Below are 27,418 nucleotides of genomic sequence, written 5' to 3' on the forward strand. Positions count from 1 at the left end.
AAATTTCTAGTAAGTAGACATACTACCAGGGACAACTTCCATCCTAGTGCTAAGAAGATAAAGGAAAGAGTACCCTCTGAGCTGCCCAGAGCACGTCTACTTATGTGAGCACGAAGCCTCCTGGCTCTACGGTCTCCTTCAATATACTTGCTCCTCCTGCTTCTGGAGTGGTTGACATTACCCACTGCCCACACTGGAGAGAATACCATGTTGTACTTAAAACGTACACCGAAGAAAAGCTGAAGATGATGACCTTTATATAATAAACAGCTGGTTATCTCTCAGAGTCTTTGGATAGCTAAGTTGAAAATCATGAGGTGGTCACTTCCAGAGGAATGATTTCTCAATCTTTCAGCCTAATTATTAGTTTGCACAAGGGTGGAATCTGAGAATTTAGATAGACGCAAATTAGAGATTTCCAAAGGCTTTCGTCTTCAGAAGATCCAAGCTCTAGGATTAGAATCACAAATGATGTAAAATTTACATGTGTTAGCCAGGAGAGGGCACTAAGAGGACATACTGCACTCTTTAGGGAGTACTGGAGAACATGGAGATGTGGAAAGACCCATTTCTCTTTTTTCATCTTAGGCCTTCATTTATACACATTAAGAAACTAGACATCTGTAACCACCTATTAAAAACTGCTCAATCCAGGAGTAAATTCATGATCTCTGAACTACTCTGTCAGAGGATATAAACATGAACAAAATGATAATCTTCCCTACCTCCCTCTTCCTACAAAGCTTTTTCAAATGATAAACTGCAGTAAGGCTCTTCATTTGGTCCCTCTGGTTCTCTTGGCAGGTTGCTTAGGGCTCAGGCTTGGTACTCTGCAGTGTTGGTTGTCTGGATTTCCTTTTTTTTTTTTTTTTTTCTGATAAAAGTCTCTTTCCTTGCTCTCTAGGTGAACCTGATTATTTTTCAGGTGTCCGATGATCCTGGCCTTAGATGGGGACCAGAATTACAATCCAAGAGGCAGCCACCAAAACAGAATCCTAATTCAAATGAACTTGGGGATTAGTCAGTGTCAAACTGGAGAAGAAAAACTGATGGGACATTGAAGTACTCTACCTTTTCTGGATTTCTTGTTTTTCTTCTGGAAATAACTCATCACCGCAACAAAGAGAGTAAGAGGAGGAGAAAGTCGGGATGGGAGGAAAGGAGAGAAAATATCAAGACAAGGCATCAAGTTTTATGAATTACCTACAATCCTCTGGAGAGTAAGGAACCTGGGGACAGAGGTTATTATCATTTATAAAAATGTCCCCCTCCCTACAGCCTCAGAGAATAAGGCAAAAGCAGACAAGAGGGTGAAAGTTACCTTTACGATTAACTTGTTATTGTCAGATATACTTGGAAAATTAACCTCATTTTGTGATCCACTTTGTACCTAACCAATTTTTATAGTTGCAGAGTCTTTCTAAAGGGCCAAGCCCTTCAGATTAGATCCTATAAGTGAGAATTTAGATATCACAGGTATTGGTTAAAGAATAACACAGAAACTGATTCAATTGGTTACTCCAAGGAAGTACAGCTACTGAAAAATTGCCAGTCTACTAAAACTCCAACTTTATTCAGGGAAAAAAAAAACCCAAAAACAGTATTTAAAAATTTCTAGATAACTCCCAGGACGAGTCAGTTGACAGGTGGTTCTCTTTACTGTGAAAACTATCCAATCCAGAAGTTGCAGAATTTCCTCTTAGAACCCCTATATAATACAGTACTGACAGACTAAATTAACACAGCAGGAAGCATGGAGATTCATAAGGCTATCTCCCTGGAAACTCTTCAGGGGAATGGGAAGGATTAACTGGGACCAGGATTGGGGATTACTGAGTCTAACCTAGCCCATGTTACACAGCCCTGACAAAGCCGACCAATGTAATCTAAAAATCTTCCAAAACCAAATTTTATGTAGCCCACACTTAGATTCTTATAGTGACTCTTCAACTGCAAACGATTCCCTATTAAATGTTATCCACAATCATCATAAAATAATCTTCTTCATGATAAAAATCACATGAATTCTAAAGAGTAAAACCAAGGGCCTAGATGTTGACAAAGCTATCAAAAGCAGCTTGCAACGTGGTTGTCAGGAACATCATATCAAAAACGAACCCACTGTATAAATTAACCTAAGTAACAAAGCTGTATATAAAATGTAAGTTTGTAAAGGGATTTAAAATATGAGGCAAGAAATGAAAATGGTTCGCACCTGCAGTGTACAATTCTCTTTTCGTTTGAGGAACTCCACAAACCTGGCCACTACTCCCGGTGTGCTGATGACTTCATCAATAGGAGGATTAGGTTCTGTCTCCCCATAAAATAAAAGGAAAGAAGAAAATAATTCTTTCATTTCAATCCAAGGAATTTATGAGCTCAAATTTACTTCATAATATCCCTCCCTCCATTTTAGCATCTCTTTCATGTTGGAAATCTAAGAAATAAAATGTAAAATTCTAAATGTAAAATGGAGCGCAGTCACTTTGAGACTAGGGTAGCTCAAAAGGTTTCACAATAAAGTACACATTAACATGGAAATGATGGGCAGAATTCTCAAAAATTAAAGCCATTGCTTCTATAATTTTAGAAAACTTAAGAAAGTAGGGGGGAAAACATCCAAAGATGACCACTGTTATTATTTCAGAATTCTGCCTTCTAGCCCCTTCTCTGTAGATGGGGTTTTACTCTAAAAAGAAGTTGTTTTAATAAACTGGATTAGGTGACTCTGCATGTGCCTGCAGGATTTAATTTTACAACTGCAGTGTTAAATAGGAGCCAGAAAGAATTCATTAAGGATGACTTGCCAACTTAATCTCACTTTTCATTTATGACAACAGAGTATTTTATAAATGAAATCATTTGGTAGAAACCTGTTGGGTTAACAGAAAATGTCCTAAACAATCAACATGGTAATTTCAGCAAGAGATTTGACAAAGTTCTTGATGACATTCACAGAGCGATGCAAGAAAAATGACAGATTATAGTACTAGTAGGGATTCTTAGACAAGTCCAAAGCTTTAATGAAACAAAGGTGACTAATGGTTCAATGTTAATTTGGAGAGCGCTCTGATGACCTGTTCTTTGCCTGGTTCCACAGTTTTATCAACTATTCAGGTAGTACAAATAAATTTGATGATTATAATAAAGATGAAGTAGTTAAAATGCTAGATTACAGAAATAACATATAGGAAGAACAACAATAAGCTGAAGTTTGCAATAAAACGACAGGGATAAAGCAGGATTTAGCAACTGAAATTTATAAAAATATTTTTAAAAATCTACATGACTTCACAGATGAATCCTAAAACACATGTGCATGAAAAGAAGTTCTATGGGAGTTTAGATGGCTGCAAATACAGTGAACCATTACTGTGCCATGACTACCAAAATAACTGCTGCTGTTATCTTGGAGTACATTACTGGAACGTACAGTCCTAGGACAAGGAAGGCAATCTGTCCCCTCACCTTAGGGTAACGAGAGCACATCTGAAGTACTATATTCTAGTTACCACATTTTTTAAATGTTTATTTATTTCGAGAGAGGGCACGCACACGCATGTGTGCCAGGGAAGGGCAGAGAGAGAGGAAGAGAGAGAATGTCAAGCAGGCCTATGCTCAGCATGGAACCCCACATGGGGCTCAATCTCACAACCCTGAGATCATGACCTGAGCCGAAATCAAGAGTCGGATGCTTAACCGACTGAGCCATCCAGGTGCCCCTAGTTATCACATTTTTAAGAGGGATGGCTAGGAAACTAGAATCTAGGCAGTAAAGTAGTAGAAAGCAGCAAAAGGCCCTAAAAGGTCACATGGTGTGAGAAAGCCATTAGGCTTAGCACGCTGAAAAGAGACAAGAGGAGTGGGAAAAGTGTACATGATAATAGCCTTCAAATATTAATAAACTGTCACATGAGAAATGTAATTTTTGTATCACACAAAAATGTAAATTATATGTTATAGGTTTTTATTCCAGTTCCCTCAAGGAATATATTAATTTATCACTAATGACTCCAAAAAACTATACCTTAGTACTGGGCCAAGGGTAGCAGCTATTTATTTAAGGTCAATGTTTACTATCAACATTTTAATGTCGTTCAGAGTCGTAGTTCTGTTTACTTGCCCAGAATGGCAAAAGTATCATATTCTAGTCTACCCTAATTATACCAAAAATAAATAAATAATTACCATGCCCAGCAATAACACTGATCTTTCAAATGATATATTTTTTTAATTCTTTTTATTTATTTTTGAGACACAGAGACAGAGCATGAGTGGGGGAGGGTCAGAGAGAGAGGGAGACGCAGAAAGAATCTGAAGCAGGCTCCAGGCTCTGAGCTGTCAGTAGAGCCTGACACGGGGCTCAAACTCGTGAACCACGAGATCAAGACCTGAGCCGGAGTTGGATGCTTAACCAACTTAACCTAGGCACCTCTCAAGTGATATTTTGACAGTTTTTCTTAGGGTGCCAGGCTGGCTCAGTCAGTAGAGCATGCAAACCTTGATCTGAGGGTTTTGAGTTCGAGGCCCACATAGAGATTATGTAAAAATAAAATCTTTAAAAAAACAAAAACATTTTGTTTTGTTTTTTTTTTAAAGAATGGAGTTTCTCAATTTGAATTAACATGAAATACTGACTACTGTTCTTATCACTTTAAGGTCTTTTATAAAATAGCTCAGAAATTAAAATAATGCTCCTTTCTGGTCCTGGTAAGATTGCATAAATAAATAAATTCGAAAATTAGCCATAGCTCATAATTATATGTATGTCTATAAGTGTCCTTTTATTCTGTTGATAGACACATTCCAAAGCAACTTACCTGTGATGTGAAAAACAGAATATGGGAAAGTAGTATTTTTTATCTAAATGAAAAAATATACAGTCAACCCCTGAACAATACAAAACTTGGGGCGCCAATCCCCACACAGTCAAAAATCCTTTTTAACTTTTGACTCCCCCAAAACTGAACTACTGATAGCCTACAGCTGACAGGAAACCTCACCAATAACATCAACAGTCAATTAACACTTACTTGTACGTTATGTATTACATACTGTATTCTTACAATAAAGTAAGCTGGAGAAAAGAAAATGTTATTAAGAAAATCATAAGAAAGAGAAAATATATTTACAATATTGTACTCAATTTATCAAAAAAGATCTGCGTTACAAGTAGACCTGCACAGTCCAAGCCCCTGTTGTTCAAGGGTCAACTGTACTTTAACATACTCAGAACTCACCTTTTGAAAGCAGTTTTCTGAATTTCTGTGTTGCTGAAAGCTGTTGCTCTGGGCTATTGGAAAATATCATTTCAATCATGTCAGAAGTAATTACACCACCCTGGAAACACAAAAAAGCAAAAATGATAAAATTGTAACTCTAAATCAAAGGAAAACAAAGACAGTATAAACTGTGGCCAACATTATTAAGTTAATCATATTTATCTAGAAAAGTCACACAAAGGTAGGATAATCTTTACATGTAGAAATGTCTGAGATGATCAACGATGTGACAAAGCCAAATACTTTGTCTATCATTAAGGAGCTCATGGGGGCAACCTGAGTGGCTCAGGTTGTGATCTCCCAGTTGTGGGATCAAGCCCTACGTGGGTTCCACACTCAGCTCTCTCCTTCTCTCTGCCCCTCCCCCATCTCTAAATAAATAAATAAATAAATAAATAAATAAATAAATATTGTGAAAAAAGAAGCTCATGACAATAAGAAAGTAATCTTATGAGTAAATACTAAGAGAAGGCGTTTATTATTCTTCCTCTCCTTGCTCATCACATGGTTGGTTGTTCCTTGTCTTTCAGACAAATTTGTTAAATTCTAAAAGAAGGCTTTTCATGGTCTCCAAATCTAAAGGAACTGCTCCATCTCTATCACTCTATTTTAATTCTATGCCAACCCTTTTCACTATCAGGTATTTTTCTCAGTTATGTGTTTACTGCCCAGATTCCTCCAGTATAGCAGATTTGTGAAAACCAAAGACCCTGTCCATCTTACTGTTCTATCACCGAAGGCTGGCGTATAGAAGATGCTCAATAAATATTTATGGAGTATAGAATAATCCTGTGTAATTCACAGATTCTAGCTGCTACCAAATTCAACAGCTGACTCAAGTTTACTTAAAATTTCTATTTTCTTTATTAAAACTTTTCAGTTTTCCATTATTTTCTTGCTTTCTTAGAACTTTTCCACTTTTTACTATAACCCATCCCCAATATTAGCAGTTAACCTACTTCTTAGGGTCACCTGTCAGAATGAAATAAAATTCCTGTCATTTCATGAAATATTAGAGTCAACAAGATGAACTGTGAAGAAAGCTGCATTGAGTTGTCAATGATAGCTGGTTGGGAAACAGTGCTTACCAACAGCACTGGTTGGTAAACAGCACTTTACCAAACACTTGGCAAATCCCAACTGGGAGAATGAAGCATTCTGCTCTTAACAGTCAGAAAAGTAACTACTTTGAAACTTACAAAACTGATACCTGAATAAACAAAGGTATCTATATGATTCTGTTATGAATGTCTGGATACACTTGGATATACACATTCATTCTCTCTCTCTCTCTCTCTCTCTCTCTCTCTCTCTCTCACACACACACACACACACACACACACACACACACACACACACGTTTTCTTCCCTCTTATTCCCTAATGTAAGATGTATTGACTTTACATTCATGGTATTTAAGTACTGTTAATTTTATATCCCAGCATTTAAGTAACAGGATATCAAGGAGAGAACTGAACATCACTCAAAGACTGCATCTTCTTCCGGGGAGGTTAGTACATTTTTACTTGCACAAACAGTAACTATATCATGTCACATGGAGGTATAACTTTGTTATTTATTTATCTGAGTCTCAGTATGGTTTAAGGAGTTGTGTATACATGCCAAGTTGCCAAGGAATGTTACTAGGATAGTTAATTTTATGTGTCAATTTGGTTAGGTTATAGTAGCCAGTTGTCTGAACACACATTGATCTAGATATTGCTGTAAGAATAATTTTTAGATGTGATTAACATTTAAACTAGTATAATCAAGGAAAGCACATTACTCTCTAAAATGTGAGTTGGCCTCAATCAGTCAGTTGAAGAAGGTCTTAAGAGCAAAGACCGGTTTCCTGAAGAAACTTAAGCCTCAAAACTACATCAACACTTACCTGAATTTCCAGCCTACTGACTTGCCCTACGGATTTTGGACTTACTAGCTCCAACAATTACATGAGCCAATTCCTTAAAATCAACCAATCAATCTCCTACAGTTGTTTCCTCTATAGAATCTTAGTATTATAATCCACGAAATACTTCCTATTAATATCCACTTAAAAAAATGGACAGCTTGACTTTCTGAAGGGCCTGGAAGAATTCACCACAAAATCATAGTGTTGGTTGGGGCGCCTGGGTGGCTCAGTCGGTTAAGCGTCCGACTTTGGCTCAGGTCATGATCTTGCAGTTCATGAGTTCAAGCCCCACATCGGGCTCTGTGTTGACAGCTCAGAGCCTGGAGCCTGTTACAGATTCTGTGTCTCCCTCTCTCTCTCTGACCCTCCCCCGTTCACGTTCTGTCTCTCTCTGTCTCAAAAATAAATAAACGTTAAAAAAAAAATTTAAAAAAAATCATAGTGTTGGCTACAATGTCTATCTACATAGATTCCAAAATGATTTAAACTGCTCTCCTAATTAAAAAAAAAAAAAAACAAAAAAAAACAAAAAAACGGTCCATAAAAACTAGAGATCTATGAAGTAGAAAAATATATATAGGATACTGTGCACAATATGTCACAATTTGCTTAAAAGGGAGGAGGAAGAAAACTTATTTTCTCAAGAAGAATAAGAATCCAGTAACAGAGGTTGCAAATGAAGGAAGAAATTGGGTCACTGAGGTAGAAGAAAGATTTTTTTTTGAAAACTATATATAATCTATTAAAACATAACTGATTAATGAGAAATCTATACAGGTATCCATATAAACAAAGCATAATTTTTAGATCCTCATGTAACCTCAAGAAAGTTATAAAACAGGTTGTAATAGAAAAGCCAACAGCTGTGATATGGAACCAATTTTTAAAATCATATAAACATGCCCAATTTGATAACTGAAATGAATAACAAACTGGGATTTTCTTTAAAGTATCCCTTGTTATTCAACTTTTAAGGAATAATTTTACAATTATCTTTTTAAGTTTTAAAAGCTGAATTAATCTTCACAATTTAGTTAATTCTGTTTAACTGTATATTATTCAAACTATAAAAAACATCTAATGAACCAGGATATTAAGTATATGACCTCTTTTCAAAAATGAAATGCCAAGTAATTTCTGTAGCCATTTACTAACCGCTTTTTAAAAAACCCAAATAGAAAGCTAAGCCTCATATCTTCAGAAACATACTAAAAAGAGTTTCTTTCATGATCTTACTTACTGGTGCCATCTCCATGTTATTAATCTGAGCCTCATGGAAGCCTCCATCTGACATAACTTCTTCTTCTGTTTCTTCCTCTGCTGTAGCAACATTTCTTCGCTTGAATAACTAAAAAATAAAAAATCATTACCAAGTATTCTAATACAAAGGAGTTAAACATCAAAAAACTAGGCTCCCCACTTAAAAGGCAATAAGGAAAAGATGGAGCTTTTTGAAAATCATTTTAAAAATTGTAAAGGTTGTGCCACCTTCAACTTTCATGATGAGGAACTAGTTCAGAATTCTCCAGTCTTATAATCTAATGCAATTAACAATCACAATATGCTGTTACCAACACCTGATGTGGTAAAACTTACTAAGAGAAGCCTAACACTGCACGACATATAAAAAGAGTAAGGGTGAAAAAGGAGTCGAGGCACGCTTGGCCATTCCCCTTTCCTTTACGTGAAGTTGGTAACACTATGGTCTTACCAATACATCGTGGGAAAGGATAAAAATGATGTCAGAATGGCTTAATACTTCCCTCCTTAACCTCAAAAATAACGGACTGAGACTTCACAACCTTTCTAACCCGTCCAACAACCAGTGATGACATGTGACTACTACCTGAAAACTAACTTTAAATCGTCAATTTGTGTAGGCCAAGAATATTTCTACCTAAAGGGAGCCACTAAGGTGTCTCATTGTATCTTTTTTTTTTAATGTTATTTTTGAGAGAGAGAGAGAGACAGACAGAGCACAAGCGGGGGAGGGGTAGAGAGAGAGAGGAGGAGACACAGACTCAGAAGCAGGCTCCAGGCTCTAAGCTGTCAGCCCAGAGCCCAACATGGGGCCCAAACTCACGAACCGTGAGATCATGACCTGAGCCGAAGTCAGACGTTCAACTGACTGAGCCACCCAGGCGCCCCTCCATTATATCTTCAATAGTCCCAGGCAGTTCACTTTTTCATCAAACCATGACAGAGGACCAATAACTTATCCTCTCACCCTATGCAACCCTGTCTAACAGCAGACAAATGCATAAAATAACAGGTTTCGGCCAATGGATAAGAGGCAGACCAGGCATTGATCCTTCAGAAAAGGAAAGAAGTAAGATTGGCCCTATGACTGCCTCAGATTATTACCTACACAGAGTTTTCAGGCTGTCGCACAGGGAAGACAACACCCAAACAGGGTCTACAGGCTCACTCAGTTGAGCAGACAGAGTTTAGAAATGAGGAGGCCAAGACAACTAGAATCCACAGGCAGAGTAATAAACAGATCAATATAGAGAGAATTCTAAAAATCTGCAGAAAGTTCCCCATGAGTCTTTAGCTTCCTGCTAATAAGCACAGGTGTGTAAGGAAAAGCTGGGAAAGGAATCACCCCCAACAAACATGCAGAACAATTTTGACAGTTATATCAGTCAAGAGATATTCATGTTTCAACCAGATAGAAAAGACTTAGGGTACCTGGGAGGCTCAATTGGTTAAGCATCGACTCTTGATTTCGGCGCAGGTTGTGGTCTCACAGTTTGTGGGATCAAGCCACATGTCAGGCATACGCTGACAGCAGAGCCTGCTTGGGGTTCTCTCTCCCTTTCTCTCTGCCCCCTCCCTCAAAATAATAAACTTAAAAAAAACACACACACACAGAAAACACTTCCTAACATATAAAGGGCATTTAGTACAACACTCAGAAGGAAATGGACACAGCACTAAAGCTAAATTAGCCCCTGGATTAAAGGATATTAAAGTTCCAGCCCAATGAAACGTAAAAACAAACGTTACAAGTAATTTACTAAACCCAATGACAAATTCAGAACTATATGTATTTAAAGATACAAGAACTCCAACAACAAGCAAGATAAAATTCATAATTCTTAGAATTCAATTGGAAACTACGAAGCACTAAAAAGAAGAGAGAAAAATTAATCAAAATCACCTAGAAATGACAAAAACGGCAAAATGGAAAAGAGCATTATAAATGTTGTTATATATTCCACATATTTGAAAGGTAAAAGTACAGCCATGAGGAGAGAGAGGAAGAGATGAACAAAAAGGCTAAGCAAATACCTAGACATGAAAAATAAAATTTTTCAGATGAAAAGCACACTGGATAGGATTAACAGCCAATTACATATTGCAGAAGAAAAAATTAGTGAATTTAAGGACATAGCAATATAAACACTCCAAAATAAAAGAGATGGAAAAAAGACTGAAAAAACTGTACAAAATATAAGTCAGTTGTGGGACATCAAGTGGCCTAACACACATGCACTGGAGTTCTAAGATTGGGGTAGGGGAATATATTTGGAAAATGGCCAAAAATTTCTTTTTTTAAATTTCAAGTTTTTATTTAAATTCCAGTTAGTTAACATTATAGTATATTAGTTTCAGGAACAGAATTTAGTGATTCATCACTTACATGTAACACCCAGTGCTCATCAAAACTGCCTTCCTTAAAACCCATCACCCATTTAATCCATCTCCCCCCACAACCTCCCCTCTAGCAATTCTCACTCTGTTCCCTATGTTTAAGAGTCTGTTTGATGGTTTGCCTCTCTTTTTCCCTCCTACGTTCATCTGTTTCATTTCTTAAATGCCACATGAGTGAAATCATACGGTATTTGTCTATGACTTATTTTGCCTAGAATAATACACTCTAGCTCCATCCACTTCATTACAAATAGTACGACTTCATCTTTTTTATTGCTGAGTAGTATTCCATTGTACATATACACCACATCTTCTTTATCCATTCATCAGTCAATAGACATTTGGACTCTTTCCGTAATTTGGAATTCATTCATGTTTTCTGTCCATTTCTTAACTGGATTATTTGACTTTTGGGTGTTCAGTTGTATAAGTTCTTTACAGATTTTGGATTACTAACCCTTTATCAGATATGTCATTTGCAAATATCTTCTCCCATTCTGAAGGCTGCCTTTTAGTTTTGTTTCCTTTGCTGTGCAGAAGCTTTTATCTTGATAAAGTCCAAATAGTTCATTTCTGCTTTTGTTTCCCTTGCCTCCAGAGACATGTCAAGTAAGAAGCTGCTATGGCTGATGTCAGAGAGGTTGTTGCCTGTGTTCTCCTCCAGGAATTTGATGGTGTCCTGTCTCACATTTAGCTCACTCATCCATTTTGAATTTATTTTTGTGCATTGCCTAAGAAAGTGGTCCAGTTTCATTCTTCTGCATGTCGCTGTCCAGTTTTCCCAACACCATCTGTTGAAGAGACTATCTTTTTTCTATTGGATATTCTTTCCTGCTTTGTCAAATATTAGTTGACCATGTAGTTGTGGGTCCATTTCTGGGTTTTCTATTCTGTTCCATTGATCTATATTTATATTTTTGTGCCAGTACCATACAATCTTGATCACTACAGCTTTGTAATATAACTTGTAGTCCAGAACTATGATGCCTCCAACTTTGCTTTTCTTTTTCAAGAGTGCTTTGGCTATTCAGTGTCTTTTTTGTTCTACAGTTTTCAGAGTACAGATCTTTTACCTCTTTGGCGGGTTTATTCCTACGTATCTTGTAATTTGGGTGCAATTGTAAATGGGATCAATTCCTTGATTCTCTTTCTGCTGCTTCATTATTGGTATATAGAAATGCAACAGATCATTGTATGTTGTTTGCACCCTGTGACTTTACTGAATTCATATATTAGTTCTAGCAATTTTTTGGTAGAGTCTTTTGGGTTTTCTACATAGAGTATCATCTCATCCGCAAATAGTTATAAAGTCTGACTTTTTCCCTGCTGATTTGAATGCCTTTTATTTCCTTTTGCTGATTGTTGAGGCTAGGACTTCTAGTACTATGTTAAATAACAGTGGTAAGAGTGGACATCCCTTTCTTGTTCCTGAACACAGAGGAAAAGCTCTCCTTTTTTCTCCACTGAGGATGATAGTAGCTGTGGGTCTTTTGTATACAGCCTTTATGATGCTGAGATACGTTCCCTCTATCCCTATTTTGTTGAGGGTTTTTATCAAGAAAGGATGCTGTACTTTGTCAAATGCTTTCCCTGCATCTACTGAGAGGATCATGTATTTCTTATCTTTTTTAATAATGTGGTGTATTACACTGATTCATTGAGAATATTAAATCATCCTTATTGCCCAAGGATAAATCCCACTTGATTGTGGTGAATCATTCTTATAATGTACTGTTGGATTTGATTTGCTAGCATTTTGTTGAGAATTTTTACATCCATGTTCAGCAGGGATACTGGACTGTAATTGTCTTTTTTGGTGGGATCTTTGGTTTTGGAATCGAGGTAATGCTGGCCTCATAGAATGAGTTTGGAAGTTTTCCTTCCATTTCTATTTTTTGGAACAGTTTGAGAAGAACTGGTATTAACTCTCCTTTAAATGTTTGATAGAATTCCCCTGGGAAGCCATCTGGCCCTGGACTTCTGTTTATTAGGGTATTTTTGATTACTGATTCAAATTTCTTTGCTGGTTACCAGTCTGTTCATGTTTTCTATTGTTCCTGTTTCAGTTCTGGTAGTTTACATGTTTCTAGGAATTTATCCATTTCTTTTGCATTGCCCAATTTGTTGGCATATAGTTTTTCATAATATTCTCTTATAAGTGTTTTTATTTGTGGTATTGGTTGTGGATCTCCTCTCTCCTTCATGATTTTATTTGGGTCCTTTCTCTTTTCTTTTTGACAAGTCTGGCTAGGTGATTATCAATTTTATTAATTTTTTCAAAGAACCAGCTCCTGGTTTTGCTGATTTGTTCCACTGTTTTTTGTTGTTGTTGTTATTATTTCTATATCATTTATTTCTGCTCTAATATTTACTGTTTCCCTTCTTCTGCTGGCTTTAGGCTTCATTTGTTGTTCTTTTTCTAGCTCCTTTAGGTATAAGGTTGGGTTGTATATTTGAGATTTTTCTTGCTTCTTGAGGTAGGCCGGTATTGCATATACTTCCCTCTTGTGACCCCTTTTGCAGCATTCCAAAGGATTTGGACTGTCGTGTTTTCGTTTTCATTTGTTTCCTGTATTTATTTCTTTAATTTCCTGGCTGATCCATTCATTCTTTAGTAAGATGTTATTTTTTTTAAGTTCATTTATTTTGAGAGAGAGAATGTGTGTGTGTGTGAGAGAGAGACAGAGAGAAAATAAAAGAGAGAAAGAGAGAGAAAAAGAGAGAGAGAGAGAGAGCATACAGGGGAGAAGCAGAGAGAACCCCAAGCAGTCTCCATACTGTCAGCACACTCCGACACAGGGCTCTAACTTGAACCGTGAATTCATGACCTGAGCTGAAACCAAGAGCCAAACACTTAACCACTGAGCCACCCAGGTGCCCCAAGTAGAATGACTAACCTCCAAGTAGAATGCCACCCAGGTGCCTCCAAGTAAATGGATTTAACCTCTATGTATTTGTGGTCTTTCAACATTTTTTCTTGTGGCTGACTTCAAGTTTCATAGCATTGTGATCTGAAATGTACATGGTATGATTTCAACCTTTTTGCACTTGTTGAGGCCTGGTATGTGACCCAGTATGTGATCTCTTCTAGAGAATGTCCCATGTGCACTCAAAAAGAATGTGTACTATGCTGCTTTAGAAAAAAATATTCTAGATATATCTGTTAAGTCCATTTGGTCCGGTGTGTCATTCAAAGCCATTGTTTCCTTGTTGCTTTTCTTCTTAGATGATCTGTCCATTGCTGTAAGTGTGGTGTTAAAGTCCCCTACTATTATTGTATAATAATAGTTGATATGATATGTTGTTATTATGATATAGTGCTCCCCCCTTCATTTCTTGTTGCAGTCTTTGTTTTAAAACCTAGTTTGTCTGATATAAGTATTGCTATTCTGGCTTTGTTTTTGATGTCCACTTGCATGATAAATGCGTCTCCATCCTCTCACTTTCAATGTGGAGGTGTCTAGGTCTAAAATGAATTTCTTGTGGGGCACCTGGGTGGCTCAGTCAGTTGAGTGCCCAACTTTGGCTCAGGTCATGATCTCGCAGTCTGTGAGTTCAAGCCCCGCGTCAGGCTCTGTGCTGACAGCTCAGAGCCTGGAGCCTGCTTCTGATTCTGTGTCTCCCTCTCTCTCTGCCCCCCCCACCCCCCCACTCATGTTCTGTCTCTCTCTCTCTCTGTCAAAAATAAACATTAAAAAAATTTTTTTTAAATAAAAAATAAAATGAATCTCTTGTGGAGCACCTGGGTGGCTCACTTGGTTAAGCGTCTGACTTCGGCTCAGGTCATGATCTCATGGTTCGTGAATTCAAGCCCCACATCGGGGTCTGTGCTGACAGCTCAGAGCCTGGAGCCTGCTTCTGATTCTGTGTCTCCCTCTCTCTCTGCCCCTCCCCCACTTTCTCTCTCTCTCTTCAAATTAAACATTAAAAAAAAATATTTTTTAATGAGTCTCTTGTAGGCAGCATACAGATGGTTTTTATCCATTCTGACACCCGATGTCTTTTGATTGGAGCATTTAGTCCATTTACATTCAGAGTAATTACTGATAGATACAAACTTAGTGGCATTTTATTACTTGTTTTGTTGTTGTTTCTGGAGATGTTTTTTGTTCCTTGCTAGTCTCTGTCACTTTGGTCTTTCTTTCCCATTTAAAGAGTCCCCTGTCATCTTGTGGGGCTAGTTTTGTGGTTACAAACTCCTTTAGTTTTTGTCTGGGAAACTCTTCTACTTCTATTCTGAATGACAGCCTTGCTGGACAGAGTATTCTTGGCTGCATATTTTTCCTATTCAGTATGCTGAATATATCATGCCACTCCCTTCTTGCCTGTCAAGTTTCTGTGGAGAGATCTGATGTTAACATTATTTGTCTTCCCTTCTAAATTAGGGACTTCGTCTGTCTTACTGCTTTTAAGGTTTTTTTTTTTCTTTATATTTTGCAAATTTAACTATAATATGTCCTGGTGTTGGCCCGCTTTTGTTGATTTTGATGGGAGGTGTCTGTGCCTCCTGGACTTGGATGTCTGTTTCCTTCCCCATATTAGTTTTCAGCTATAGTTTCCTCAAATAAACCTTCTGCCCCCTTTTCCCTCTCTTCTTCTGCTGGGATTCCTATGATACAAATGTTATTACGGTTTATGGAGTCACCTCATTCCCTAGGTCTGCATTCATGATCTAGTATTTTTCTTTCCCTCTTTTCATCTTCATTATTTTCCATAATTTTATCTTCTGTGTCACTTATTCGCTCCTCTAGTTCTTCCTTTCTTGTGGTCATTATATCCATTTGTTTTCAAATCTTGGTTATTATATTTTTCATTTCAGCGTGACTAGTTTTTTAGTCTTTTATCTCTGTGGTAAGGGACCCTTGGTGTTGTCTAAGCTTTTCTCAAGCCCAGAGTATACCTTTATCATTGTTGCCTTACATTCTGGTTCAGGAATATTACTTAACAACCTTTTCAATTAGATCCCTGGCCATGACTTTTACTTGCTCTTTCTTTTGGTATGAATTCCTACATCTTGGTATTTTGTCTAGGTCTCTGTCTTCTCTGTGTTGGGAAAGCCTGTTATGTTTCCTGCTACTAAGAGTAATGGCTTTATGAAGAAGAGGTCATATACTGTCCAAGGCCTAGTGCTTCAGAAGTGTCTCTGGTGTGGGGTGCCTGGGTGGTTCAGTCGGTTAAGCATTCAACTTTGGCTCAGGTCATGATCTCGCAGTTTGTGAGTTCGAGCCCCGCATCAGGCTCTGTGCTAACAGCTCAGAGCCTGGAGCCTGGTTCAAATTCTGTGTCTTCCCCTCTCTCTCTGTCCCTCCCCTGCTTGCACTTTCTCTCCCTCTCTCTCTCAAAAATAAACAAAATTAATAAAATTTAAAAAAGAAGTGACTCAAAAAAGTAAAATAAAATAAAATAAAATAAAATAAAATAAAATAAAATAAAATAAAATGACTCTGGTATATGCTGTGTGCACTCTCCTGCTGTGTTTGACTGCTCTTTCCCTCAGGTCAGTCCTCTGTAGAGTTTCTCCTTTCCTGCAGTGGGCAGTGGGGATTATCTGAACATTGGCCAGAGTATGGTGAGTTTTAACTAGGTGTGCTCTGGTCTGCTTGTTAAAAGAGACTTGATGGTACTTCCACTAGAGCTGAAACTTCACAGAACTCATGGTCAAAAGACACGGTGTGTGCAAGGGCCTGTGCTGGTCTTCTGGGGGAGGAGCCCGCTGCTCTAGTTCTCAAGTACAACTGCCTTAGTAAAGCTCCACCTGCAGAGGGCAGGAGACCAGGGCCTAGTGTAACAAATGTAAGCCACCCCGGTTGGCGCTGTGCTGCTTACTGACGTTAGTTTATACTAAGGGGTAAGGGAGGAAAATTATTTCAGCCAGCCACCTAGTCACCAGAGAGGGGAACTCACATCCCACCACCACAAAGCCCTCCCAGAAGAGCAATTTCCCCTGGTGTATCCCAGGCATCCCTTAGCTCACTACCTTCACCCTGTGTCCTAGCCATCTGGCCACCCAGCAGTACATTGCACCTTGGGGTCTATCCCAAGCAGGCCCGCTGAGTTTTCAAACTCCAAACTTTACGAACCTGGCATGACATGAAGCTGTGCCGGTCCTCTGAGGGAGGGTCTCACTGCACTGAGACTGGTGCAGGTTTGTCCCTGGAGGGCAGTTGCACCAAAGCACAGAAGCATGGAGTTTGGAGTAAAGTGCAGCAGAGAGCCAGTGTCCAGGTTAGCCACCTTCAGCTGGTGTCTCTGTGCCTATACTGAGGGAAATGGTGCCCACCGCTCTTTTCTCCCCAAAGAGGCAATGCCATCTCTCCCAGACGCACTCCAAGAAGGGGAACCGTCTCTCTCAGTGAGTCCCAGGGGACTCTAAATATTAACAATGAACAGTTGAAAACAGTTGAAATTCAAAAGATATCATTTACAATAGCATTGAAACTATGAAATACTTAGGGGAAAATCTGACAAAAAAACTACAATCCCTGAGAGAAATTTTAGACCTAAATAAACGGGAGATATGGTCCTTATGAGTCAGAAGACTCATTGTTACGATAGGAATTCTCCCCCAGCTGATCTACACATCTAACAAAATCACAATCAAATCCCCAGAGCAGGCTTTTGTGCACAAACTGACAAGCTGTTTCTGAAGTTCATATAAAAATGCAAAGGACCTATAACAGCCAGAACAATTTTTGGAAAGAACAAGGTTAGAGAGCTAGTAATATGATTTCAAGACTCATTATAAAAGCTACAGTAATCAAGACAGTGTGGTAAATAAGACAGATAAATAAACCAATGGGAACAAAATAGAAGTTCAGAAGCCAGATCCACACAGAGATGGTCAATTGAATGTAAATGGTTTCAAGGCAATCAGTGAAGTAAAACAATCTTTTCAAAAAATGACACCTGAACAACTGGAAATCCATATGTTTAAAAAAAAAAAGGCTCCTTTCCTCTTATTTCACATTATATACAAAAATTAAATGTGAATTATCATAGACCTAAATTTCAACTATAACAAAACTTCTTAAAGAAAACATACAAGAAAATCTTAAGTGACCATGGATTTGGCAAAGATTCTTAGATCTGACACACAAAAGCATAATCCATTAAAGAAAAAAACATACATGGAATTCCAAAATCAAAACCTTTGGTCTTCAAACAGCACTTCTGAAAACAAAAAGGCAAGCCATCAGCTGGGAGAAAATATTTACAAAACACATATCCAACAAAAGACTTGCATCCAGAAAACAACTCAATTAAAATACTAAGCAGACTTTAAAAAATAAAACTAAACAGACTTCACTAAAGTAGATATACAAAGGGGCAAATGAACACATGAAAACATGCTTTCAACTTCCGTCATTAGGGAAGTGCATAATAAAACCATAATGGCATACTACTATGCACACCTTAGAATAGATAAAATGAAAAAGACTGACCATACCAAATGCTCAGAAGGATGTGGAGCCAATGAAACTCTCGTATGCTGCTGATGTGAAGGTAAAATAGTACAACCCATTTTAGCAAACAGTTGACAGCTTAAGTACACACCTACTATACAACCCAGCCATTCTCCTCCTAGATATCTAGAGAAATGGAAACACATGTCCATAAAAAGAGCTGATCATGAATGTTCATAGCAGTTTTATTTGTAATCACCAGAAACTGGAAACAATCCAAACTGCCATTAACAGGTGAACAGATAAACCAATTGTGGCTTTATCTGTACAACAGAATGCTATTCAACAATGAAATGGAATGAACTACTGATACAACAACATAAATGAATCTCAAAATGATTAAGCTGACTGAAAAAAGCCAGACAAAATAGAATACATATTTTTTCAGTCCATTTATGCAAAATAATCAGTGGTGACCAAAACAGATCAGAAGTTGTTTGGAGATAGGTGAAGGGTGGGGAAAAAGGTATACCAGGAAAGTTGGATAGCAATAAATATGTTCACTATATTAATTACAGTGATGATTTCACATATACATATCTCAAAATTTAACAAAGTGTACACTCCATTGTATGTCAACTATACAGCCATAAAGTTGCTTTTTTAAAAACACAGAAAAAATAAACTGAAATACATCGATTTTATGTTAAACACTATGAGTTCCTAATAATATTAAAATACAGACTTTCCTGCTCCCTCTGGAGGATGCTAAGAAACCAATTCATTTTGAAAATGAAGACAGAGAAAATCCAGTTATTTCTTTTTCCTATATGACTACTAATTCAGGAAAACCAAAACCTGCAGTTTGATCCTCTCAGATCTTGCTTTTATGATTTGTTAGGTAGGTCTGGGGCAGTAGTAAATTTATGGCTAATTAATCTCCACTACTGAGGCAAGACTCTCCTGAATACCTAATGGCCCCGTAAATGAGTTTCTCCAGTCTGGCTATAGGAACAGGAACTAGTGTCAGCACTGTGTAAGGGCCAGGCATTGCTCCCTCTGATCTTTTTGGATGATAAGTTTCTCTTGCCTTAGTAGTCTCCTCAAGCACATATGCTGATCAGTACTCTGCTGAATATTCAAAAAAACACTTTGAAGATCTCCAGGCTTCTCTCTATAGACACAAGTCTCCCTTTTGGTATTCCCTCCTATGAATGGATGTCTTTGTCTCTCCAGACTCTCAGCTCTGTCTCCTCAATTCAGGAAGGCTTTGGCCCTTAGTTCCCTCTCCCTGTGTTGCAACCTGGAAACTCTGTTGGGCAGTAAGCTGAAGCAATGACAGGGCTCAACTCATTTGTTTCCCATCTCTAGAGATCACTGTCCTTCACTGGCTAATGTCTGGTGTCTTGAATTAGTGTTTCATGTATTTTGTCTGGTTATTCTTGGGTTTGCTTCAGGTAGGAGGGTAAATCTGGGCCCTGCTATTCCACTTTGGCTGGAAGCAGAAGTCCTTAAAGTGCCCTAATACTCAAAAAATCCCACTTTTGGCTAATGGGAACCTGTTCAAGCTATCTCCTGATTCTTTTCAACACAATTTTCAATGGTCTTAAACTTCCTTGCTCTATGTTATGAAAAAATATTACACATTTGCCTTGAATATTCCCTACCTTTAATCAAGAATCAGGTGTTTTTTCCAAGAAACCTTGTTCCTTTAAGAGAAAAATTCTCTAATGACCACAGTCTCAGGGTGCTAGAGGTGCTCACTGATACAAGGTATTTCACTACTTCTAAGCCTTTCTAGGACAAAGCTGGTTTGTGTGCATGTGTTTTAAAAAGAAAACACATAATGAATCCCTAATGATATCGCCAATGCAAATTTATATAACCTCTTTGATTTTATATTTCTATTCTTTCGGAAGCTAAAAGATCTAGGTTCCTAATATTAACATAATTATGTACTGTATCCATACACAAATATGCATAGTTTCAAGATCAATCCTGTATGATTACGAAAGCAGTTGATGATTTCTTTCTACTCCTTTTTGTCCTTTAGATACAGCCCAACAGAAATAATTAACCATTCTGTCATATTTCAAAGTGTATTAAAGTATTTCCTCTCTGTGTGGTTTAGCCACAAGCATGACAGAGCTAGACCCAGCTGAATCTTCTTGTTTATTTTTAAGGATTTCTTCATTACGATTTCATTTTGTTTCACAACTACTAAAGCATTTGCAGGACTTCTAAATCAAGCCTAATCACTAAAATTACATCTATTGGCATTGCAAAATTTATATCCACAAGCAGTGTTTTTAATATGGAATGGCAGGATACTGTTACGATCTTTACTATGGGTCATGAAAACCACAACTGCTGGTAAACAAGTAGGATTTGAAATAAAAACACCAAAGCGCTTACATCACAAGGATGATGACAAGATAAGACAGGAGAAATTTCCAGTTAAGGGAAGTTCTAAGACTACAGCGATACAGCAAGAACACAGGACAAACAATTCTGACTGGTGCTAGAGGTCAGAAAATGTAGGGAAGAGGTCTCCAAAGGAAAAAATATGAAAGTGATAAATTATCTGAGAAGTTTAAGCAAGTAGAAAATCAGATAAAAATAACTTAAAAGAGCTGTAAAAGAAAAGGAAAAGCAGCCAGGAATCAGAAAAAAAGCCAAGCAGGTAAAAAAAAAAAAAAAAAATCAGACAATTAATGCCAGGAAAAACAAATACAAAGAAAGGAAATGTAACCACGGTATACTACTCAGCTCAGCAATAAATGATACTTACATAGGATAGTACAACTGTTTAGGAGAATAGACACATGGGAAAAGTCGTGTAAGAGCTTAAATCTTCACCTACCATAACAGAACATCAATAGATAATACTTTAAATTGATAAATAAATAGTTAAGAGGATTGAAGTGGCTTACTTGGGAATGAGACCAAGAACACTGGTGGTTTGGTTTCAAGTACTGTAGTACTATTTACCTTTTTCAACAACATGTATTACTCAGAGAAAAACAGGTTTAAAAAAAGAAAAAACTGCCAAAACAATCATGATCTGTATGCCTTATCTACAGACTACATGTTGCCTGCACTTGTCAACCAAGTTAATTAATGGAAGTTGCCTGTCCGGAAGTTTATCAACTTGCTCACTTCACAAGATATTTCTTATAACTAGAAACATCAGGCAATTTCTATTTAAGCAGCACTAGGTTACCTATTCACTCAGAGTTAACAAGAGTCTGCTTAATTCAAATTTATAAGTACTGGCTCAATCAGAATGATACCAACTAGCAAAATATTTTGCCAAAAATAATTTTAGTTTGGTCTGTAAGTGACAAGTATACAGGGGTCATTTTTACAGTGCTGTCCAGATATAACAAAAATTAAATGTTAGTCTGCTAAAAGGATAACCCTATAAAGATGCAGCAAGTTATCTTTTGTGCACTTGGCAACATCAACTCCTGTGCTACTCTCACATCTAGCTCATCAGCTGGCCTAGACCTGTGAGGTTTCCCAATAGATGACAAAGCAACTGTGGAAAGATAAACAGCACCTAAACGAGTCTGTATCTTACTGATATTTACCATTTTACAAAGTAGGCATGAAACAAGTACTGTTATGGTATTAAGAAGCCTGATTAGTTTTTACCAGTTGTTTCTACGTTACACGGCACATAAGAAATTAAGAAATGAGGATTTTCAATAGAGCAGTATTCCAAAAACTTATCACAGAAACTTATTAAAGCCATAGCAAAATTTCAGATCTCATACAATGAAGCCAATAGAATTTCAACTACAAATATTTTTAGCCCAATATATGGGACCATACTTGCCACTTGATATATTAAGGACAGGGAGCATTTGCCTTCAGGCAGGTAAGTGAATACAAAAAATTTATTTACACAGACTTTACAATGAAGTCTAATTACATGAAATCACCCATCACCAAGAAGAGAATAATATGAACACTGTTAATGGCAGAGTATCATTACTACACCTTCAAATGGCTTTATGCCAAATATGATGCATAAGCTGGTGGCTATATTCAGACCTATACTTGGGCTCATGTACATATATTTATGTATTCATATATAGGAATATAAATATGTAACAATGCTATTATGATTTCTGAAATTTACTACCAAAATAGAAGCTAATATAAAAGTTTATTCAAAGAAAAGGTTCCACCTCAAGACACAGAGATGAATAAAGAGGTAATAAGAAACCCAGAGAAACTCATCCTTTTATGACTAAGTGGTAACTCATAACTTAATTTACTACACTTAATATAAACTTTGTTATAATATTACAAACTCTCTTTGCCCAAAAATAACAGTAACAATGACACTGTTTGATTCAAATATCTACAGCCCTAACAAAAAAAAAACAACACTGAAGTTGTAATGTACTCTTAGACTTTAACTACTTGGATTTTCCATGCAGCGTTACTCAAAAAAACAGTGTATGTTGAAAACAGCTCACTGTTAACTGCAAAATATTTATGACAGATTACCGTATTTCTCAGGTATGAAAGGACGGAGTCATTTATTCGCCTTTTATGGAGCTTTTGCAGTGTGGGGGTCAAATGGTCCTTCTAAGCTCAAAAATCTCTCCTTAGCAAAAAAAAAAAAAAAAAAAAAGTAACGTAGGGGCGCCTAGGTGGCTCAGTCAATTAAGCATCTGACTCTTGGTTTCACCTCAGGTCATGATCTCATGGTTTCATGAGTTCAAGCCCCACATCAGGCTCCACTGACAGTGCAGAGCCTGCTTAGGATTCTCTGTCTCCCTCTCTGTGCCCCTTCCCCACTCACGCTGTTTTGGTCTCTCTCAAAACACATAAACTTAAAAAAAAAAGTCACCTAAATGTCTTTAAATCTCTTTGCCAAAAGGGATGGGGATGGACTGTTCATTCTAAGCATTTTTAGAGGAAGGTAAAATGAGAGAGAGTCCCAAATTCTCCTGTAGATGTTCAGATGTTAAGTTAAAAATGACCAAAATTAAAAAAAAAAAAAAAAAGAAGATAAAAAATCAATGTCCTAATGAAGCCTGCAGAATTTAGGGGTAGAAAGACATATTCCTTGAGATTTCACTTTAAAATACTACATAATAAAGAAACGTAAAGATAGACATGAACCAAGTATGGCCTGCTACTGACAATTACTGAATCCATAGGATGATTTTATAAGGTTCACTATCTATTCTTTAACCTTCTATGTTTACAACTTTTCAAATCAAAGATTGTAATGAAAAGCAGTGTTTTATTGGTCACTTGAGAATTCATTAATATGCACATAAAATCTTAAGGAAGCTCCAACTTTAGAAAAATAAAACACACTAAAAACAAATAGGCCAAAATATTAAACAGTGGTTGTATTGGGAATATGAGAACCTGAGAGATTTCTTTATTCTTGTATTCTACTTTTCATCACCTCCTCTCCCGGACTCCCAAAACATGTTGATTTTATGATACAGGGGATACACACACACACACACACACACACTCACACATCCAACACCGTCAAAACTAAAATAGAAGTGGTTTCAGGCTTAATATGTTAACATTAAGTTCTTTAAAATAAATTTAAAAGGGTAAAAGGATTTACCTGCTCTTCTCTTTTCTGCTTGCGTAACTGCAGTCCCTCTTCCTCCCTCCTCCTGCGCATCTCATCAGGATTCAGGGACTTATTTTTGTAACTTTTCAGGCGAAAGTTCTCTTTTCCTGGGGTGGTCATGATTTCTACAAAAATGAGAGAGGAAGGGAACAAATGAGCTTAGCTTATGGTAAGGAGCTCTGTTATTCTAATAGCTCAGCCTTTTAAATATATACATGCCCACCCTCACTCTGTAGGGACACCAGAAATGGGTTACTTTTTTTAACAGCTTTATTAAAGTGTACAAGTCAATAGCTTTTGGTATTTTCACAGCCATGTGAAACCATCACCACGCGTTTTTTTGTTTTTTTTTTTTTACATTTTTATCACCTCAAAAAGAAACTGCATACCATCTGCCTATCACTCCTATTCAGGACATTTCATATGAACAGAATCACATGTGTGATCTTTTGTGCCTGGCTTCTTTCATTTAGCATATTTTTAAAGTTTATCTATGTTGCAACATATAGCAGTACTTTATTGCTTTTTATGGCTGAATAATATCCCATTATATGGATATACTGCATTATATTTTGTATCTACTCATCAGCTGATAGACATCTGGGTTCTTTCTTTCCACTTTTTGGCTATTAGGAATAATGCTTCCATAAACATTTGTGGACAAGTTTTTATGTAGACATATGTTTTTTCTTGGGTATATACCTAGGAATGGAACTACTGGGTCACACAGTAACTGTTTAATCGTTTCAGGAACTGCCAAAATATTTTTCCAAAGTGCTGTGCTATTTTACATTTCTACCAGCAGGGCATAAGGGTTGACAATTTCTCCACATCCTCACCGACAATTACTATTACAATTTTTGGTATCTGCTGTCATTTCACATAAATTTATTTCCCAACTGTATATCCTCCATAAAAAAAAAAAGTCTATTCAGATTCTTCACCCATTGTTAAGTCGTCTTTTTATCACTGAATTGTAAGAATTTTTTATATATTCTAGATAGAAATCCTTATGAGATTTATATTCTTTAAATATTTTCTTTAATTCTATAGGTTGTCCTTTCACTTTCTTAATGGTGTCCTTTGAAACACAAAAGTTTTTAATTTTGATGAAGTCCAAATCAATCTATTTTTTTGTTGTAGTTGCTCATGCTTTTAGTGTCATACTTAGGGATTATAAATCCTAAATTTCCTACTAGGAGTTTTAAATTTTAGCTTTTACATTTAGGTCGGTCATTCATTTTGCGTGATTTATTATATATGGTATGAGGTAAGGGTCCAAATGCATTCTTTCATAACTGGCTACCCATTTGTTCCAGGCAGGCACCATTTGTTGAAAAGATTTTTCTTCCTCCACTGATCGTCTTGACACCCTTGTTGAAAATCAAATTGACCATATCTATATGGTTTTATTCAACTCTATTCCATTGATCTGTATGTATATACCCTTATGCTGATTCCACATAATCTTGAGTACCATTTTTGTTAAGTTTTGAAATCAGGAAGTATAAGTCCTCCTATTTTATTCTTTTTCAAGATTGTTTTGGCTCTTCTAGACACCTTGCAATTCCGTGTGAATTTTAGGAGTGAACAATTTATCAATTTCTACAAAGAACTGAGCTGGGATTTTGATATGGACTATACTGAATCTGCAGGTCAATGTGGGGAGTATTGCCATCTTGATGTTAAATCTTCCAAACCACAGACAGGATGTTTTTCTATTTACTCAGAGCTTCTTTAGAATCTTTCAACAATATTTTGTAGTTTTCAGTGTTGTACACTTCGTTAAATTTATTCCTGTTTTAATTTTTTTGATGCTATTACAAATGAATTTTTTTCTTAATTTCACTTTTAGATTGTTCATGATAAGTCTATAGAAATACAATTGATTTTTTTGTATACTGACTTCGTATTCTGCAACTTTGCTGAACTTGTGCATCAGCGCTAATATTTTTTTAGTGGATTCCTTAAGATTTTTTACATACCAGAGCATGTCACCCACCAGGGACAGTTTTCTTTCTTTCTTTCCAATCTTGATGACTTTGTGTATTTTTTTTTCATAAGTACCATAGTTAGATACTCTAACACAATGTTAAATATAAATGGAGAAAGCAGACACTCTTGTCTTATTCCTGATCTTAGGGGAAAAGCATTCAGTTTTTCAACATTAAGTATGACATTATCTTTGAATTTTTCATAGGTGTCTTTATTCATGTTGAGAAAGTTCCCTTCTATTCGTTTTTTTTTTTAATGTTTTTATCAATTAAAGAGTGTTGGGTTTTGTCAAAAACTCTATGTCTTTGGTGATGACAATGTGACTTTTGTTTTTTGTTTTGTTTACTGATACATTACAGTAATTGGTTTGTGAACTTTACACCAACCTTGCATTTCTGGGATAAATGCCACCTGGTTGTGGCATAAAATTCTTTTTATATGCTGGTGAATTAGGTTTGGTAGTATTTGGAGGATTTTTGTGTTTATCTTCGTAAGAGATAGTGGTCTATAGTTATCTCATAGTATCTATGGTATCAGGGTAATACCAGCTTCATAAAACAAGTTGGGAAGTATTACCCCTCTCAATTTTTAGGAAGAGTTAGAATTGTTCTTTAAATGTTTGGCAGAATCCAGCAGTAAAACCATTTGGGCCTGGGCTTTTCTTTGTGGGTACCTTTATGATTAATTCAATCTCATCACTTGCTATAGGTCTACTATTCAGTGTGTCCATATAAATGTTTCAGCAATTGTCTTTCTAAAAATTTGCCCATTTTATCTAAGCTATGTAATTTATTGGTATACAGTTGTCCATAGTATTCCTTTATAATCCTTTCCATTTTTGCAATCCCAGTAATTTCTGATTCTACTAATTTAAGTCCTTTTTCTCTAGGTCAGTCTGGCTAAAGGTTTGCCAATTTTGTCAATCTTTTTCAAGAAACCAGTTTTTGGTTACCTTAATCTTCTCTACCATTTTTCTATTTTCTAGTTCATTAATTTCTACTCTCATCTTTATTATTTCTCTCCTTCTGCTTGTTTTGGGCTGCTCTTTTTTCCAGTGACTGAAGATGGAAGGTTACTGATTTGAGATCTTTCTTTTTTCTTAATATAAGCATTTATCACTAGAAGTTTCCCTGTAAGCACTGTTTTCTTTTTTTTTTTTTAATTTTTTTTTTTAACGTTTTATTTATTTTTGAGACAGAGAGAGACAGAGCATGAATGGGGGAGGGGCAGAGAGAGAGGGAGACACAGAATCGGAAGCAGGCTCCAGGCTCTGAGCCATCAGCCCAGAGCCTGACGCGGGGCTCGAACTCACGAACCGCGAGATCATGACCTGAGCCGAAGTCGGACGCCCAACCGACTGAGCCACCCAGGCGCCCCAAGCACTGTTTTCTTAGGTAGTAACTTCATTTTCATTTTTCTCAAAGTATTTTCTGATTTCTCTTTTCATTTCTACTTTGACCTACTGGTTATTTATGAGTATGTTAATTTCCACATATTTGTGAGTTCCCCAAATTTCTGTTAGTGATTTCTAATTTCTTTCCACTGTGGT

The 27,418-nt window shown here is 36.8% G+C and overlaps 1 protein-coding gene across 3 annotated transcripts in view; it reads right to left on the minus strand.

Annotated features, from left to right (window-relative positions):
• The window catches only part of KPNA1 (karyopherin subunit alpha 1), a 68,831-nt gene that overhangs the window by 22,817 nt on the left and 18,596 nt on the right, over nt 1-27,418 (minus strand). For all 3 annotated transcript variants that reach the window (XM_060639803.2, XM_060639804.2, XM_060639801.3), the window contains 4 exons: nt 23,866-23,999; nt 8,435-8,542; nt 5,241-5,340; nt 2,216-2,310 (listed from right to left, as the gene is read on the minus strand). In XM_060639803.2, the coding sequence (XP_060495786.1) occupies nt 2,216-2,310; nt 5,241-5,340; nt 8,435-8,542; nt 23,866-23,994 (432 nt within the window). In that variant the 5' untranslated portion in view covers nt 23,995-23,999. The remainder of the gene's footprint in view (nt 1-2,215; nt 2,311-5,240; nt 5,341-8,434; nt 8,543-23,865; nt 24,000-27,418) is intronic.

Source organism: Panthera onca, chromosome C2 (assembly GCF_046562875.1).
Source record: "Panthera onca isolate mPanOnc1 chromosome C2, mPanOnc1 haplotype 2, whole genome shotgun sequence".
NCBI lineage: Eukaryota > Metazoa > Chordata > Mammalia > Carnivora > Felidae > Panthera > Panthera onca.